This window comes from Strix uralensis, chromosome 20, assembly GCF_047716275.1.
Source record: "Strix uralensis isolate ZFMK-TIS-50842 chromosome 20, bStrUra1, whole genome shotgun sequence".
NCBI lineage: Eukaryota > Metazoa > Chordata > Aves > Strigiformes > Strigidae > Strix > Strix uralensis.
The window spans coordinates 11959657-11978523 of NC_133991.1; the positions used below are offsets into that span (position 1 = coordinate 11959657).

General features: G+C 45.0%; 1 protein-coding gene across 8 annotated transcripts in view; it reads right to left on the reverse strand.

Moving 5' to 3' along the window:
* Window positions 1-18867, reverse strand: part of ACACA (acetyl-CoA carboxylase alpha) — a 132714-nt gene that overhangs the window by 16051 nt on the left and 97796 nt on the right. For all 8 annotated transcript variants that reach the window (XM_074890471.1, XM_074890468.1, XM_074890466.1 and 5 more), the window contains 7 exons: window positions 16862-17005; window positions 15985-16105; window positions 13472-13568; window positions 9675-9771; window positions 8850-8985; window positions 2487-2664; window positions 595-707 (listed from right to left, as the gene is read on the reverse strand). In XM_074890471.1, the coding sequence (XP_074746572.1) occupies window positions 595-707; window positions 2487-2664; window positions 8850-8985; window positions 9675-9771; window positions 13472-13568; window positions 15985-16105; window positions 16862-17005 (886 nt within the window). The remainder of the gene's footprint in view (window positions 1-594; window positions 708-2486; window positions 2665-8849; window positions 8986-9674; window positions 9772-13471; window positions 13569-15984; window positions 16106-16861; window positions 17006-18867) is intronic.

The window sequence follows — 18867 nt, forward strand, 5'->3', positions numbered from 1 at the left end:
ATTTGGAGTGAAAGGCACAGCAGTAATACAGCACACGCAGCGACATGCTAGCCACTGAGCACTGCAGATCACCACCTGTTTTACTGAGGAGGTGAAGAATATATATTTTATTTTCTTGAGACTGAAGAGCAGACAGATATCATTACTCAAAATTACCTCAGACACACTGTGATAGTCCAGCAGCCCAAAATGTCTTTGACCAAATTCTTAGTTACGTCAAATGACACCAGCTGAAGGTTTGGCCCATGAGCTTTTAGTGAGCTGAGCAATTGCTGAGATGGAAACTAGACCCAAGCATCTCTAAGTGTCTGTTGTAAGACCCATCCAATAAAAAAATAAAAAAAGAAATCTGTTCAAAAAGTCCCTGTATTACACACAGCCTAGGTATGCTAAATGCACATGAATATCATCTCTCTCACACGTACGTACATGCAGCTTGTCTCATCTGGTTTTCTTCCCAAGTTAGATGACAGTAAATAAAAATTATCATGAATTTGATAAAATGCCTCAGTGCCCCTTTTTAAGGTCTATAAACACATTCATTAGCCACCAGCTGAACGGATGGCTGCTCCGCCAGCCCCCGCGCAGACGTACCCAGCCGCTCTGCCAGGCGGATGTAGATGGGGTCCACTCGCCTCATCGTCTTCACCAGATCCTTCCTGCGGAATTTGATTTCTACCGTCCCCTCCGGTTCCAGGATTCCTCCTCTGATCAGTGACGGGAAAAGAGAAAAGAAAGGCACTTTCAGGTCATCAGACAAGGGGAAACACAAAACGGAATGGTTCAATGTTATCTAGAAAGTACGTAAAAAAAGAAGAGAAGGGAGGGAGGGAGACAAAACAAAGAGAAAGAGAGAACAAGAAAGAAAGAATCTTAGCTATTATTTATCCAGTGCCACAAATGCACACCAGGCTTCACAGAAACACGTCTATCCCACAGTGTACAGTACAGCCTGGTACAAGCAATGCTCTTCGGCAGTCTATTTTAAGCTCTGGCCTGAAAGCTCTTTCAAAAGGTAGGTAAGCTTTACGAAACAAACCAATTAACCAGCCATTTTCATTAGAGAACCTGCCCACTTCCCAGGTCAAAGACAGGAGCATGTGATTTGAAACTTGGGCTTGGTAAATAAAATCACTTTGGTCTTTAACAGTGAGGGTGGGAGTAATGACGAGGAGGAAGGTCAGGGCTTCCTGATGAGGGCTGTGGAACAGCAACAGCGAAGAGAATTATTACAAATGCATAACAGTACTTAGGGACAGGATGACATATTTTGCAAAATAATCTCTTTCTTGGATACTGGAGCTCAAGACCCCTATGGTCCAACTACAGCTCTGCAAACCACACAAGTTCCTGATGTCTTGCAAGGTGGGGAGCTGGCTTGAGGTTTCCTCAGAAAGGTACTGGGCAGGAGCAGCGGGAGGGAGCTGTTCCTGCATGCACCCCAAAAAACACTCGGTGGGGGGGAAGTAGTTTGTAGAAATCCTGCTCACAGTGTCTGACTGTAAAGTAAACAGGCTCCACGTTTCTAAGTAGGACGAGAACAACAAAAACATCTGACTTCTATGAGATGAAGATTAGACAATGTTTGCTCAAGATGCAGGAAATAGCAGGGGGCAACAGACCACAGGTCTCTGTGTCTCACTTCTTCAGAACAGAGAGAGAGGCAAGCATCCCACCAGGAGCAAAGGAAGGGCAGGGGAAATGGGCATCTGGCACGGGCATCTTCTCAATGCTTTTTTCCCCCCTCTGGAGCAGTTGCCTGGGAATTTTGCGCTGCCGAGACGGTAGGAGTGAAGAAGATGCCCTGATAGCATGATATTCATGCTGTCCTATATGCCTTCCTCTATCTGCTGCAGATAGCTCAGGCAGGGCTGGCTTTTTCCTCCAAATGATTCAATATCTCTATATTTTAGAGATTCTTTAAAATATTTTTGAAAACCTGCTTCCAAGAGTTTGCCTGTAGTTTTATACCCTGAACACCAGTAATTAGAACTTCACTTATACAAGTTGTATTTCATTAAAAAAGTGCAACTACCCAGGTGCTCATATGACAGACAGTACAACACTCAGGGATTTTGAAGCACACACTTATTTACACTTATTTAATTTGCAAAATTGTATAGCCAGGCACTTGCTTCAAAGCGCAAAGCCACATGTGGAAATATCAGAATGGCAAAAAAAAAAAAAAAAATCCTAAGCACCAACATCTCACTGTGCTTTGTGACTGTTAGTAATGAACCTTCACAGAGGCTGGCTCACGCTGGCTACAGAATTTACCCCCACCTAAGTCTGAGTCAGGAGACTATCCGAATTGTCCTCGCTGTGATCACTACACAGCAAACTCCTCCGAGACACAGGTTACAACTGGAAAGCAGTCAGCCCCTCTCAGTAACAAACTGCCACGCTCTTAACTGAGAGCTTCTCACTCAGCCAGGTAATTATGCCTCAGAGCAGGTGGTTACGGAGGGAGGAGAAAGCTGCCGTACCTGCTCTCTCGGTCCGCGTACATCTCCATGTGACGGGGATTAATGGTAGGGTCAATCACCGCCCAGGATCCTCCCCTCAGCTCCGCTTGCGGTGGGATGTAAATAAGCACGGGTTGACGATACTCTCTCAGGCCGTCCACAATGTAGGCACCAAACTTGAGCACTTGGTCATACATGTCTGCAGGAAAAAGGACACAGCGCTTGGAGTCAGCGTGTCAGTGCTTCAGCCCTGCCATGCTTGGTCAAACTGGGAGAAAAATACAATTATCCAGCTCTTCTAACCACCTCCCGCTACAATATGCAAGCTCTGGCTGTCGTTATCTGGACCTGGGCAAGGCGGACTGAGAAAGGAGATGTTCCCACATCAGCCCTGCTCCCAGATACTGCACCTCCCCTCTGGAGACCCACTCCGGTTCCTTCCAGTGTAACCACATGGATTCCCAGAACACGGGCTGCAGGGTGCTCGGTTCAGGGCAGCCAGGTACCGTGGTGCTCAACAAGAGCGCAGTTGCCCCGTTTCAGCCTCACTGCCACCGACCTTCCTCACCACCCACATGATGCGTGTGGCACAACCTAACAGCAGCAAAAGCTTTTACCCATCTTTATAAAAATTAGTGTGTGGGGAGGGATGTGAAACAGCGTTTTTCCCTTCTTGCATTAAAATTTAAGGCATTTTGCCCAAAATTAGTAAGAGTAACTCCACTGTGTAAAGACAGTACATTGAAAATATCAGCCCCAAAGGTGATTTAAATAAAAGAGAAAAAAGGAAGGCAAAATAATTTATATGAGATGATATAGTTTATAATGGATATAGTTTGTAACGGAAACAGGCACCCTTGAATATATACATTTTGTTACATATAATTATATATAGAGGTATCAAATCAAATATACAAGAAATGAAAAATACTTATTAGGATCATCTAGTCCATCTCTTTGTTCACAGAGGACTGTATCCCACATTTCTTTCCCAGCGCTTTTTAAAGCTTTCGTTTAGAAATCCCAAACAATAAATCTACTACTTCTTTAGGGGCATTTCCACAGCCAAATAGATGAAATTTTCCTCAGTATTCAGCCAAACTTCCCCTCCTTCCCCATCCCCATTAATTTCGTATTACTACCCCTTGCATCACCCTGCATAATCTCTCCACTCCTTCAGGCTTGCTATAAATAGCAGTACGCTTTTCAGTGGTATTTTTTTTAGACACACTATAGGCATTCATTTCTCCTGTCTCCCAGGACAGTATTTTCAATCCCCTTCATCATTTTTGTTCTTTGCTTAGCACCTCCCAGTTTGCCTAATTTTTTCTGGCCATTAAAATACCAGTGGATAGAGCAGAAAAACCAAGTGGGTTGCATGTATGTACCACGCACACATGCTGGCCCTCAGTAATAGTCTTAAAAGGGTGAGACTCATTTTTTCATCTAAAATCCTGACAATCACTTCAGAAAGCCATGATTTCTGTGGAAGAGAGAGACTCCAGCCAACGTCCCCTTGGCATTTAACCCCAATTTAATGTTAAGCATTACCGTGGACATAGTTAAGCACTTAACTCTTTGGGAAATACACACACACACTCTTACAGAGATATACACACACTAACATGTCTACAGCAGGCGAGAGAGATCCATATAGTGTGTGTGTGTCTGTGTGCATATCTATATCTATATCTATCTATCCATAGCTATTAGCACCATAGGCACTGATGTGATCTCTCCAGTTCATTTGCAAGGTCATTGTCCAAGTACCCAAGAAAAGGAGTTTCACATTATTTAAGAAATGTCAAATGCTGATGAAAAGAAGAACAATCTATTTCCTCTAATTGCAAATAAACATAAATTCTGGCAGAGACAGCACGGACTGAGAACCAAACAAAACTCCAACCTTTTACTTTGTCCTAAGCAAAGAAAAAGACTTCAAAAGGGGTGACAAATTTATTACTAATTACACAATTATTTTATTATGTAGTGCTAGTAATAAACCACTTGAAGTACTTTCAGCTAATTCTAGTGTTAAGAAAATAATTGCTTGATTCAAATTATTTTAACTGAATTAATTCTTTACTAGACATTTTTTACTAGTGCTACATAATAAAATAATTGTGTAATTAGCAATACATTTTTCACTCCTGCCAAGGGTATATATTTTACTCAGGTTAAGTGTAGAAAAAAGAAGCACTACTTGTTTGAAGAAGGCAGAGGGAGGAGGAGCAGAGAAATTGAGAGACACTTGATGCTTTCTGTGCATAGCTCTAAATCTCTCAGCTTTTCCAGGTGGCATCGGCAAGGTCAGGGCAGTATTTCTGTGCTGCAATACTTTCAGGATCAGACTGTCAAAGCCATCCAGAAGCATGAACTTTACCTCTACGTGGTTCTGTACACAGTTACTCCTTTTGGGATCCTATAACACAGCACTTCATTTTCCTGGAACGTCCCAGCAGCCTTAGTTTTATATTTTATATATACAGATTTACACCAGCTGCTGGCTTCCTTGGACGCTCGAAACTTCCACAGAGGTCAACAGACCTGCTGCTGCACTCGTTTGAGATCTGGCTGTGAACGCCTCTCGTAGAGGATTTCCCCTTTTTGTAAGGTCACAGCTTCCACTAACAGAGACCAAGTTTTGCCCAAATAAAGGAGAGACAATCAATCTGCCTGCCACCAGCAAAGGTCCCCACGGTGCCACGCACGGCTCTGGACCACAGAAGCTGCAGAGCTCCTGAGACGAGCCAAGGGGAACTGCAGTGTCCACAGGCTCCAGAACTGTCCCCAGCATTAACAGCAGCCTGCTCTCCCCCGGGGCTTGCCTTCCCTCCATCCCAACTGCTCAACTTGCCTACACCTACCACTTCAGCAAAGTGGGGACTCCTAAGGTGTATTTTTAAGAGGTAAAACATAAGTAGAGTTGATGAAGATCATAAAAATACTGCAAAAACAACCCAAAACACCTGCTTGTAGTCCCCACACCCACTCACCAGAACACACCACCTCCCTGCTTTATGTTAATATTGCATTTGAGTGTGAAACCACGCAACATTCGCCATACTGTGACAACTGCCTCTTATTTGCAGTTTTGCTGCATTCTCCACCCTTACAATGCACATAGTGCACCAAATGTAACTGCTGCAGGTGGGACATGATGCCGGGTCTCAGTGGTGCCCACTGCTCTGTGCAGCCCTGTGCCTTGGCAGGGTGCAGACTTTATAAACTGTTAATGCTGTAACTAACACACTTACTATGTTTAAAACAAAACCCAATCCCTTCCGTCATCATCCGTGCAGCAAAGAACACGGCACGCATTTGGAGAGCAGGCTGTTCGCACCACTGTTCTTGCAAAGAAGTTGCTTATGTTGAGACTGGAATAATGAAAATTAAATATGATATTTGTGGGCCAGATTTAATTCCTGTATTAATTTAAAGCTCAGCCTAATAAGCCACTTGCAAGACAGCAATGCTGCAGAAGTCTCTAGGAATCACGGTGGTGTTCGTTATTCAGGAGGGCAGACAGCCTTCGCAGCACACTTTCCCATTCTCTGCCTGCCTGCTCAGCTGCACTGTGCATCCGCGTCTACTACACACAGACATGAAATCTGCTGGAAGCTGTTATCATTACACTGTATGTGTAAATATTGGCAGTCGGATGCAGCAAGCATGCTAGAAAGGCTGCAGACAGCTTTCTGCATTTCCATAGTGGCGGGCAGCGTGCCCTGAACCTCCAAAGCTGGAACGGATCTCATCAGCTTGGCTGGATTATCAGATGGGACCTGAAGGTAAACACCAGGCGTGTACTGGCTGCAGACACATAATGTCCCTCATAAACCCATTCCATACAAGCAATACCAGCATTCAACATCCAGGTAATCAGAGATTTAAAACAGCCTTTTCATTCTGCTGAAATTTTTTTTTATTGTTATTTATAACCTGTCCCAGGAAAAAAATAATAAGTAAAACATGAAAAACCAACTGCGAGTGACCCTGTAGCACAAGCGGCGCTGCAGTTTAATGTCGCGGGGATTTGCATGCTATCAAACTATTCATGCCGAGTCCAAGACCCTGGTGCTAATTTTCAGTAAATTTCACGCTTGATGTCTCCCCGTTGTGGGTCACTGCCGGTTCGCCTAAATAAACCACTTCCAAATGGCTCCTCCATCTAAATATTCAAGCCAGTTTTTATAATTTAATTTTGCATTATGCTGAATAGCCTTCTGGCCAGATAGAGCTCATTGGGGAAACCACCAATACCATTGTGATACGCTTTTATTTATGTTATTTATTTATTTATTTATTTTACGGCTTGAATTAGACCTCCTAGGCCAACTAGGAAAGAGGGGCTTTTTTTTTTTTCTCTCGTTTTTTTTTTTCCCCCTCCACTAATGTCAATTTTCAGCATAGCAAGAGCTGTCTCTAATCTTTTCCTACTCATTACACACAATTTTGGAGTCATTTTACCCACAGTGCAGTCGGCTCCTGGCAGTGTGTTTGTGTGCACTGAGGGGTGGCATAATTGTTTATTTTCCCTCCCTGCATAATCCCCAGCCAGCACTGAAACCAAAACTGCAAACAACTCCCCAAGGAGCGCAGAGAGTGTCAGGAGAGACCAACACTTGCTGCGTGGGCCCCAGCAGCAAACAAGGTGCAGGAAAACGCACAGACCGAGGTGCAAACTGCAGTGGCTCTGCTCGTCCCTCCTCTGTGGTGGCTCCCTCCTCCTCCTCCTGCTACCGGCTGGGGTGCAGCAAGTGGGGACACACAGTATCAGTATTAGCATCCTTACAGTGCCTTTCACCTGGGGCTTCTGGCCCCAACTCCAAAGCTAAACTCGGTTTCTGAGGAACCCAGCAAATGGCACTGGCAAAGCCGACAGATCTCTCAACATAGTAAGGTAAAATAATATTTAACAAATGGTTGGTAAAGTTACATCAGCAGCTTCCCCGTGAGCTGCATGGTAGCGAAAGCAAGTCACGAAGGGAGGGCAGTAGCAGCCCATGGAGCAGAAACCATCCTGAAAGGGAACAGGTGTATTCCAGAGGAAAGAATTTTGCCATCTTTTGCCATCTTCTATCTTTGCACCTGCAAACTCAATGGCACTGCTTTTCACCCTGCTAATGATACAGTAGAGCAAGACCTCAGCCTTTGTCACCCTGTGAGTCTTTCCAGAGCAGGAACTTCCTCCACGTTAGTGCATCTCTAACTTTTCTCCTGTGTTTGTTAACTGCCACATGCAAGTAAGAGGCCTTAATCTTTTACTTATTTAAGTTTTATAGTATCAATCTCACATTCTTGACACTTCACAAAATATAAAGTAGCAATACGTGGTGCAAAAATGTAACTGCTGGATATTAACTGAGCAGTTTTATAACTGTTCACTTCCTCCGAGCATCTACCACCAAAAGAGTCAGCTGGGAGACAGTCCTTGATAGGACAATATTACAGTGGGAAAAATCATCAGTGAGACAATGTTGACAGAATATGCCTATACATTTTTGATATGCAATATTGGTGGCTTATCCAGCCCCACTTTTAAGCTGAGGCAGAAGGATATAAAGCTTTCGAAGCAGAAGGTGTTTCCTGAGATTAGTGTTTAACTAGCCCAGGTTGGCAGCTGTAAATTTTGCTGGCAACTAGACCACTGTTAACATTCAATTACCTGTTCTCACTGCAGATGAGACTTGGTTGGACTCAATGATCTTTTCCAACCTAAATGATTCTATGATCTGGCCAGTTCCTATAACTGTATATGAGGGTACACATAAAAATACAGTTGCATTGCATATTTTGAAAAGAACTTGATAATCAGATTTGCACCCTGCATATTCTATGCTATTCCTGCTACGTGTCTAAAGCCAAGAGACACAGGGGGAGGAGAGGAATGAAACCCTGTAGAGTGTCCCCTTCCTCCAGCTGGTTGTGCAACAATTACAACTGACTTCTGGGAGAGCCGGGCAGAGCACTGCCATGATTTCAGAGGGCTGACATGTCCAAACACTCTGGTAGGCCTAGAAAAGTATCCCCTTATTAGCATTTCTAAGGCAGGTCACATACTTGCCATGAAAGGGGGGGCTGAATGCAGACTGCATCAAAGAGGGGTGAACCAGAGCCCCTCTGCAAGTTCACAGACACAAGCTGTCACCACAGTTAAGCCAATCTAACAGCTAGCTGCTGCCCAAAGAGAGGACCTACTTCTGTCCCTTGCCACACTCTTCCACAGCCGGTCTGTCCCCAGAGAGCTGCTTCAGGATGCGAAACCAGTAGAGCTAGTGCCACTGGGTGTGCCATGGCGGGCAACAGCAGCGGTTCCCTAGGCAGTGAAGGACAAGCCACTCTGCAGGACAGCACCAAAAGGGGATCCAAACCCACGGTTACCTTTCATTCCGCCAGAGAAGCCTCTCCAGTTAGCAAAGACCATCAGAGGCAGCCCTTCTCTGTTGAAGTCATTGATAGCCTGCGCAGTCTTAAAGGCAGAGTCAGGGAACCACACCTGACCAGCCTGCTGGATTATCTGTTGGGAGTAAAAAAAGACTGTTAAGTTTTGAAGCACATTAACGCAAGAGCTGGCATAAAACCACAAAAATAGATGCAACAAGAGCTGTGATGTGGAATTAACAACGAGGAACTCAGCGCATGAAGCGCTTCGGATCTGCTTGCCCCCAGAAAAATTGGGACAATCCCTTTGTCACCAACAGCAACAGGAGTGTTGCCACTGGTTTAGCTAAGAAGAATAGAGATGGTAGAGAAAGCCTGACACTATGACAGCTGTAAGAAGGTGAAGAAGAGAGAAAACCATATGCAAAGGAGAAAATCCTGAAGAGATGATGTAGGGCCAGACCTGTGAAATCAGGCAGGAGAAAAGCAAAATGTCAGAGCAGAAAGACCATGAAACACTACGGTCACAGCAAGAGAACAGGGAAATGATTTTTGCTTGCCAGATCTCCTGGTCCCTCGTCTCTGCACCTCACCTAAGCCATAAGAGAAGCAGAACTGCCGGGGAATGTGCCTCCTGTACGATGGCCAACACAACCGTCCGCTCGCTCCTCCCAGCAGCTGCCAGGCATTAGCACCTCACTGGGGAATGGCTATACGTTTTGTCCCACATTTGGGGAAAAAAAATCCCCTCAAAACAAGTGCTCTTTCCACAGAGACTCTCGTTTGCAGAGGACAAACAAGCAACCGAGCACACGTTCAACCTACCTTGGCCTCAGAGTCCAGGTTTGCAGGATCAGCAGGGATGCTGAGCTCCACCGTTCTCGTTTCTACGGCAACTACTCCTACAGGTATTCCTCCCAGCCTGGTAACATGCGAGACAAATGAAAATTCGTATTTCTACTGTTACACAACTAGACATTTTTTCCAATTTGCATCAAAATACTCAAGGCAGACAAATAATGCAAGCAAATGGCAGAAGCAGCACTCTGGCCTTTTTGAAGAGTTTAGGCACGTGGTTGGAGAATTTCAGAGTAGAAGTCACAGTTCTGAAAGCAAAATCTAGTTCTAAAACCTAGCACATACCTCACTAAAAATTAAATAGAATAAACCAAAACTCAAATTTTGAATGATATAGTTGTATCTCCACCTGCCACCTTCACCTGCCCTTCACCTGCCACCACAGAGATTTTGATTCTGATGGTCTTAACCACGAAAAATAAACATGAAGAGCCAACCTTTCCAAGCCCTGTTTCCACAAGCACTGCCGGCTGATGGAACAGATCCACAGGCTGCACATCTGAGCAATGCTGATGTCTCAGCCACCCTAAGCCCCCACTGCTCACAGAAACTCCCTCTCCCAAGACGTCAGGGTGAATGATGGGTAAAAGGTTTGGGTTTGCCCATCTACCTCCTCCCCAGACCCTCTGCTGCGGGATGACAGAAGGGTGGGACGGGTGCAGGGAGGGAGGGATGGGCAAGGAGGGTTGGCACCAGGGAGGACGCTCAGCTCTGCTTTCCACAGCATCTCACCACTCCTTTACACAAAAGGCATCTTGCTTGCGATGACAACTGCTTACTCCCAGGGCGGGAGTCCCAGCAGAGCCTACGCTCTCTCCTCAACCACCTCAAGCTGGATGACACGCACTGCAGGCAGAAAAAGTGACAAGGCCTATGTGCACTAGGGGGTTGAAAATATTCCCATTCACTATGATTAAGAGTCTGCCTAGAAACCCGTAATTGCAGAAGCCGTCTTAAATCGGTAACTTATAACTTCTATATTAGGGCCCATGTGACCTAATAAAGAACATCTTTATCCAAGTATTACAGTTATTTATTGAACTTGAAAACAGCTCAAAACAACTTCTGTTTTCCATTATACTTCATATAAATTTTATCAGGCTAGCACATGAAGATGCTACATCTTGTTTTATAGTGTGTCCCTGGACAAGTTGCCATAGAATAATAAAAGACAATTTACAGCCAACAGCACACATATTCCAAACATACATACAAAAGATGAGTTTTGGCAGCACTTACAGTAACAATCCCAGAAGAATACATTCCTATTTGTTTTTTCAAAATGCCACTGCTTTTGAAAGCAGTCAGTTTCATTTGTATTATATATACCTGTATGTGAGAGTCCAGAGCAACTTGGTATTTGTCAAGGAACTGCAAGTGAAGCTGAGCATGGGCCTGGACAGAGACCGTCCAGCTTTGTCAAATCATTGATTCCCCCCCTCTCCCTGCCCCCTGGTATACTGCTTAACCTAAACGCCTTTAAATAATTACAGAATGTTGCAAGATAAAGCTTCAGAGTGCCACAGACAGTAGATAAAAATAACAAAGTGTATCAAAAGGTCACAGGACATCCCAAGGTTACATGCTACAATAAGGAGTGGGGTCAGCAGGTATTTTCAGCTCCTCTCAACAATGTATAAAGATCAGACAACATTCTGAGTGCGAAGGATCTTCAGGGGTACCGGCACTGAGACCCCTGGGGCCAGCAGTGGTCAGAGCCATGGAACTCCAAGAAGGCAGAGCTGCTTTGGCTCGGCACCAGTTCGTCTCTAGCTGGGCCTGTCCAGCCCACACATACCACACTGCTCTGTCTTGAGCCGAGGCAGGGCCCTGGTACGGTATCTGAGGAAATGGGTATGCTTCTCTGTACCGCACTCTGCACTGGGATACTCCAAAGGCAGTTCTAAACTCTTTAAAGACCCTCAAAAGTCTTAAGAAAAGAGCAACAGAGGACATTTTGCTGAGCACACCCTCGTATCTGGAAGCCTCGTTCAGTTATTATGCAGCATTTCATTAACATATTAACAGAGCTCCTGATGGCCATTTCAGAGACCTCCAGAATGGACACAATCCTCTGGGACACTGCACAGGAGCTCTAGTGAATGTCATAAGCTTTGCTATTTCATTAGGAGGACTCTGTCGAGCTGTGGCTTTAAAAAGGCTAAAAGCAAAATGGGAGCTCCCAGTGCCAAACAGTCTGGGGCCACATGCGCTGTCAGCATAACGGAGATAAGACACAGCACTGATCCACGGCCATAGTGGCTGGGAGCCCAGGTGGCCACCCCAGCCCTGCTGTGCCTTTCAGGAACAGCGGTGTCTCTCCCTGTCTCCCACCAAACGCTCTGGGAATCAAACACAGGATGATCAGGGATATCCTGGTACAACAGTCAGCCCTTGAGTCACCAACTGGGTGAGGTCAGAGGCTGATGGAGTCAGACCCCAGGGGTGGCCACAGGATTTCCAGAAGACTGTAAGCATTATCAGGTCATTTGGCTCTGGATTGTTGGCACTGTGATGCTGACAGTAGGGGAGGTGAAGGATCTGTAAATAAAAGATTTTTCTTTGACGCAGACTTCTGCTAGGAACTAAGGCACTCTGAACACCCGTCATGCACGGGCACGACTGTATCTCATTAAGTCTAACACCTGAAGCCTCCAGGACCCCATTCAGGCACTTCAGGTTTTTTCCTCCCCTCTCATTTGCTAACAACAACAAAAAAAAAAGGCTGACAATTAACCAAAACCACTGACATCAATTAGGAGCTGGGAGTCTGCTGGAGGCAAGAGTATGAAGCTCTGTCTTGAGAGGAGAGCTGGCAGGAGTCTGAGGAATGAGGAGTGACAAAGGATAAGCACGCTGCGTTTGGGCAGCTCAAGCACTTGTAGTGGTGACTCAAGGGAGATAAATGGACTCTTTCAACACGGCTTTATTCTGAGAGGAAGCAGACAATCGGGTCAGGAAACTCACGGTGCCATTTTGGGGGGGCAAAAAACTAAAGAAGAAACTAGAAAAGAGGTGACTGAGGGGTTTTTGAGCCCAGCTCTGATTTGCATTCTGTCAAAATACAGGATTCTCTCTCCAGGCTTCTGCTTCCTGCCAGCTCTGAGAGTTCACAGACCTGCAACACTGAGAACAACCCAGGCTGCAAATATTTTCAAGGCAGGGATCTAAATCTTGGGGCAACAGGGAACGTGTGCCACTTCGCAGCAAGGTAAGGAGAAGTGACTCCCCTGGGGAGGAGGCGAGTGCCTCAGGTCTCTGGAGCTGCACATCTCTGTCTCATGAAAAACAACTAAGATCAGGTGTGGTGGGCGCTCATTCGGAAAATGCCATGAGTTATTCCACGCAAACCTCAACATTAAGCTCTTCTCTATGCAGAGTTTCTCGCAATTTGCTATAGTGTTAGCTGAACTTTTCTTGCAAGTCAAAATGCAAAACAATAAACTGCGTGGTGTACCTTCAACTAAGTCAGAGCTGCAAGAAGGCCTCACTATGCAACCACGTACCTCAGGAAGCATATTGTCTGTCATCATTTTTCACAATATCTCTCTTTTTGGCTTTTGTGCATGTTAAAGCTGTCACCTCCAAGCAAAACAGGAGAAACGATCAGACTATGGTTCATTCATGTGATAAAGAAGTTTCCTATTCAAGCAATGACTTAGTTTTACTTATAGCCATCAACTTCCAAAGGTTGTTCTAGAAAAACGTGAAGCATAACAAAAACCTGATTTCTACAAATGTCTGAAATGCCTCTTAGATTTTACCTTGCTCTACCGACCACCACTGTCTGTGCCCAGGGCTGCATGATCTCCAGGAATGAGCCATTGTCAAAGAAACCACTTAGCCACTGTCCTTTTTGACCTAAAGGGAAGGGAAAAAAAGGGAAATATCAGAGGAAGGAGGGAAGGAAGAAGAGAGAATATCAAAGGAGCAACTGAAACTTGCTTAAAAATGCCAACTGGAGAAGATGGCAGTCTTTTTATTTATTTATTTTTAAATAGATTATAATACAAGGAAACATTAGACAGCTGAGCATTTGTCTGCCTTCAGCCATCATGTCTTATTTCATTTGCTAGTCTGCATAAAGACAGTAATTTATCAGCAAAAGCATCATTTATTGTTAAACGATGGGGTTCAGATAGCAGAGGGACTTCACATGCTTTTACATAAATAACTGTTTTTTTCAAGACACTACAAACATTTGTCAAAAGGCAGTAAAGCCATTAAAGATGTTTTCAAAAGACCTATCTCTATTTTAAAACTTATCTCACATTTTTCTCTTGATTCTGCCTAATCTTTCCTTTAAAGAAAGAATGCTGAAGAAAGTCAGGAACTAAATATAAGAATTTCTATGACTGCCTAACTAAACCATACATCTGAGCATGTTTCACACCTTCTTTTAAAAAAACTGAAGTACTCCGATACCAAAAGCCTGCTTGCTGCATAGAAGACCCCAGATGATGTGTCTCCCTAAACCAAAGCACACTTTAAGAGTCACCGTCCTGGATCAGTCCACGTGCCATCAGACCTGTTCTCTTGCCCAAAGGCAGCAGCAACTTCCTAATGCTTGAGAGAAATCAAACTGTTTCCAAAGCGAACATTACCAAGATGTGCAGCTCTAAGACAAATAAACTTTTCCTGACCCTTGCAGACAATCAGCTCCTACCCTGAAGTATGAGGCTTGATTACCCTGATCATGCTCACCATGAACTAGTATTATTTACCCTTTATAAAGCCAGTGCAGCATCAGGTTTGGGGTTCCTCCTGTGTCACAGACTCCAATATATTGGCAATACCTCTTCATCCCCACGTGCAACAACATACCTGCTCACTACCAATCCACATACATTCCTTCAAATAAAATTCTCAGGATGACAATTACCCCCACGGGAAGCGGGGCAGCAGTTCACAGGGTGTTTCGCTACTTTCCACGGGTGTTCCTTAAGCGGGCACGAATGACACTACGAACAAGTTACACCTCACTACGCCAACCTGTGCAGTGACATGGCACTGTTTCCACTCTCCAGACAGGAAGACCGTGGCAGGAATGTTTTCCGGTATTTCAGCTTGGACCCTACTCCAGTGAACAGGTAAGGCCACAATGAAAAGCTTTCATTTGGGCTGACTGCTGATGCTGGATTGGGGAGGGACAAGGAAAATTTGCAGACAGTTCTCTTTGTGCAGCCCCCCAGCCTGTGCAAGCTGTATATCCCAAAGTCAGGGCATCGAGATACTCTACCCACCCAGACAACTACAGAAATCACAACTCTCTGGGGGCACCTGCCTTCCACTGGAGCTTCATGAAGCTCTGCAAAAAAAATCCCAAACCCCAAATCCCTCCCAGCTTTACCCCTTGGCACACAGCTTCTGAGGAAGGCTTTAATCTGAACAAGCACCTCTGCTTCTGCAAACCCAAGTCCAAAACCAATTAAAAGTGGAGATCCAAGCAAGCTAACCTCTGCTGACTTAAACAGGATGGAGAGTGTTTTATCAAGACCAAACTTGTAATTACTGTGTTCTACATTCCTTGCCTCTGTGGCCCCACTGTAAAATGTGACCATTCATTTCAAAATTATCTCTTTATCGTGAGCCCAAAGCTGATCGTTTAGATTCTGGCCTCGTGTCGGGCGTCAGTTTGAAGAATATCACGGCAATATCTCCTCTAATAAATGGCTTTAACTTTTCACCTAGGAGATATCTGCTTTAACTTATCACAGGGAATCATCTGCTTTCCTTAACGCTTCCACTAAATTAAAATCTGAAGTCACTCGATTTGGAAGCCAGCGTTAGCTGCACTCAGACAGCTGGATGAATTACTTGAGAGATGATGAAAAAATATTATCCAAAAACAGAAAACTTAGTTTATCACAAATCTCATTTTAGCCCCCCAAACTCATTAATAACAGCAGGCATAATGGTCACCCAGTTTGCAGCTTGTACCTACACAGGCTGCACAACCCCAAAAGCACACGCGGGGGTTCAATGGTTTGCAGCGTTTCCAATACAGTTATTCTCCAAGATCTGCAGGAATACTGTGATTCCTCTGGTGTACAGACCCTGTGTATATGGATCTTCCTCTTAACCATTAAAAAAAAAGAAAATCTATAAAAGTAACTAATAATTGTAGGTGTCCTCAAGCACTCAGAGTTTACATGCTATTTTTATGTATTATATTCAAATTGTTTGAATTACTTCATAAGCTCTGAAATATATTTGGATTGCAGACATAAAGCCTTGACACATTATTGCATATCCTGGCCACCAAAGATCTACGTACTTGGGTTTGGACGTCCAGCCAGCATCCAGCGAGGATCGTAGGGAGTCTTGGTTGGAACAAACTCTATGGTTCTGTCTATAGGATCCTTGACTTTGAGGATAGGAACAGGGCTGTATACACTCTAAGGGAAAAAGAAAAATGTTGAAGTAATTCTACACGGCTTTGCACCAAACACCTGCTCTAGAGGACCTGGTTCGAGTCATCTTTCCCCCACACGGCCTAAGCCCCCACTGATGGAATCCCAGAGCCTTGGCAAGAGCACAAAGAAACTTCCAAGGTGCTCCATACACCCTCTCCAACCCTCCTTTGGCATCATCTGGTATACAACGTACTTCATTTGTTCTTGAACTTCAGGCACAGACAGCATTTAGCGAGGGGTTGCAATTTAATTTTTGAAAGGTGCCCAGGCCACCTGACTCATTCTGTGCACTCTTTCCTGAAGGAAGGTGACCTGCATGTTCTTGTTGCTACCTTCCTGGCTGCAGAGCAGCTTACACATATACATCAACTCCTACAAATTACTGCCCCAGAGGGGAACTTTTAGAGTCTTTTCAGTAAGAGACAATCCGCCGCTTACATAAAATGCTGCTGCCCGGAGTACTGAGGGCAGCATGCCAGGGGAGCGATGTGAAAGTGCCCAAGGCAGTGCCAGGCTGCCCCTCATCCCAGTTCCTGCAGCACTTTAAGACAAAAACTACTTTGTTTCCTTCAGTACCACAAGGCTTATCAGCCTTGATCATGAGCCTAAACCATTTTGCTAGGCACCATACAAACACAGGAATAAACCACAAATAAAGAGAGTCCCCCAGCCCCCAAAACCCTGTGAACAAAGCAAATAGGTAGCGGCACCTCATGCTCCTGCAGGGCCAGGAATTACCTTTGGCATGTAGGAAAGCCACTGCAGAATAGTGTAGACTCCTTCAAAATCATCACACACAGTGCTGTGCGTCACTCCATTGTTGTGCATTATCTGGATCCCGCCCAGCTGGTTGTTGGAGGTATAAACTTCCCGTCCAAGCACCTTTTGAGTGAAAAAACAGGAAAATCGTCAGTGGACGGATGTACCAAGTAGGTGTTGGCTGAGGAGATACCTGCAGCAAGTCGTGATCGCTTCGACACCAAAGGATGGATCAAACCACTCACAATAGACCCTCCCAAGCCCTGCTGGCAAGTAGGATCTTATGAATAATGATCCCAGGGGGAATGATGCAAGTGGGGAAACTGAGGCAGAAGGCAGTTATAGGACTTGCCCGTCCCCAGGCAGCAATGGAGCTGATATATGACCAAGTCTCCTGGGTGCTGACCCGAGCTTGCCTCACTAATTCAAACTTGCTCCGACTAAGATGACTGGTAGGGTGGACCCATTTAAACCTTTAATTGAGGAAAAAACCAACACTGTACGTGAAGACAGGTATAGCAAAGACAAAGCCCCACCAGCTCCTTGGAGAGACTGGAAAGAATAAGACTCCGACTGCTGGGCTTCTAATTCTCTTGCACAGCTCCATCTCTAATCTCAGCCCAGGCACCGCAGCTCTTTTCTCATTCTCCTGCTGTCTCTTTCCATTTGCCCTCTCACTGACTGATACACTGATCTCTCGGTCACTCGGCTTTCTGCTCCACTGAGTCCATATTACTAATAACACCTCTGCCACGGCCAGTTTACCTCATGAAGGCAGGAGCACATCATTACAAAATAAACTCATAACTTTGACATTCTAGCAAATACATGCCGTTTGTTATTTTTATGGGTTGAGTCTTTCTAACAGACAGAGGGCATTACATACCTGCTTCATTTAGATCTTAAAAAAACCCCTCGAACACACACAAACAACTTGCCCTCCCCCACCAAACAACCAGCACAGCTCATTTGAGGAAGAAGGGCTAACCCAAGAGAGGAGCAGCCCGAGCCCAAGGCAACCCAGTCCTTACGGAAGGGATGCTTGGCTGCCTTCATCCTCGCTCCGACATCCTACAGTGAGCGCCTGGGATGCAACACATCTCACCCATAGCAGAGGGGAACTCCACATTTCTCAGGATTTGACCTTTGGGGCTGAAGGCAAGAAGGTGCTAAAGGGACGTGAAAATAGAAAATGTTGATCTGGTTATAAAACTACACGCGACCAATTAGCTTTCTTCCTGCACACCACCAGTTAATCACAGCTGGGGTCAGGGAGCCACTGTGCCTGTGTAAAGCACTGCCTAACCAGTAAGGCACAACACTATCATTTGCTAACTCCAAATTTATCTTCCTTTGCAGGAGAAAAGGCCTGGTGGACTGGCATTTCACAAAACTCAGCATTTTGTAAGCACTAGATGATCCTCACAAAACTCCCCGTGAGACAGATGTCAGTTGAGGTTTATGTACCAAGGCACAAAAGTTATGCAACCAGCCCAAAAATTCAGAAGTCAATGTAAGCATTGTGGTTTTGCACAGAGATGTTCCTGGGTCTCCCTTCCGAGCTCAAACACCTTCATCTTCCTCTATGAAAATCAGTGCCATGAAAAGGCATGGTAGAAAAGACAGCAGCACAGATTTAGGTTCAAGGAAAAGAAAAGCACAGGCCTCCAGATGCCAGGCACAAGCCTAGCTAAATGCTTTCCACAGAGGAAAATAAAAATAAACAGGATTTAAACTCCCCATCTATGAACTAATGCAAACGTATGTACATGCAAAATGGGCCTCTGCTGCTGCTTATCCAGAGACACTGTAGACAGCTCAGGTTTACCACTGCTGACAGGCAATGAAAACAGTCTAATATACCGCCTGCTCTCGCCCTTAAATCCCTTTTTGGAGATCAAGATAAATATGCAGTTCCTTTTCCCGAGTGCTCCAGACATTTCAGTGAAGTGGCAGAGCACTGTGAGGGGCCGTGCAAATGAAAT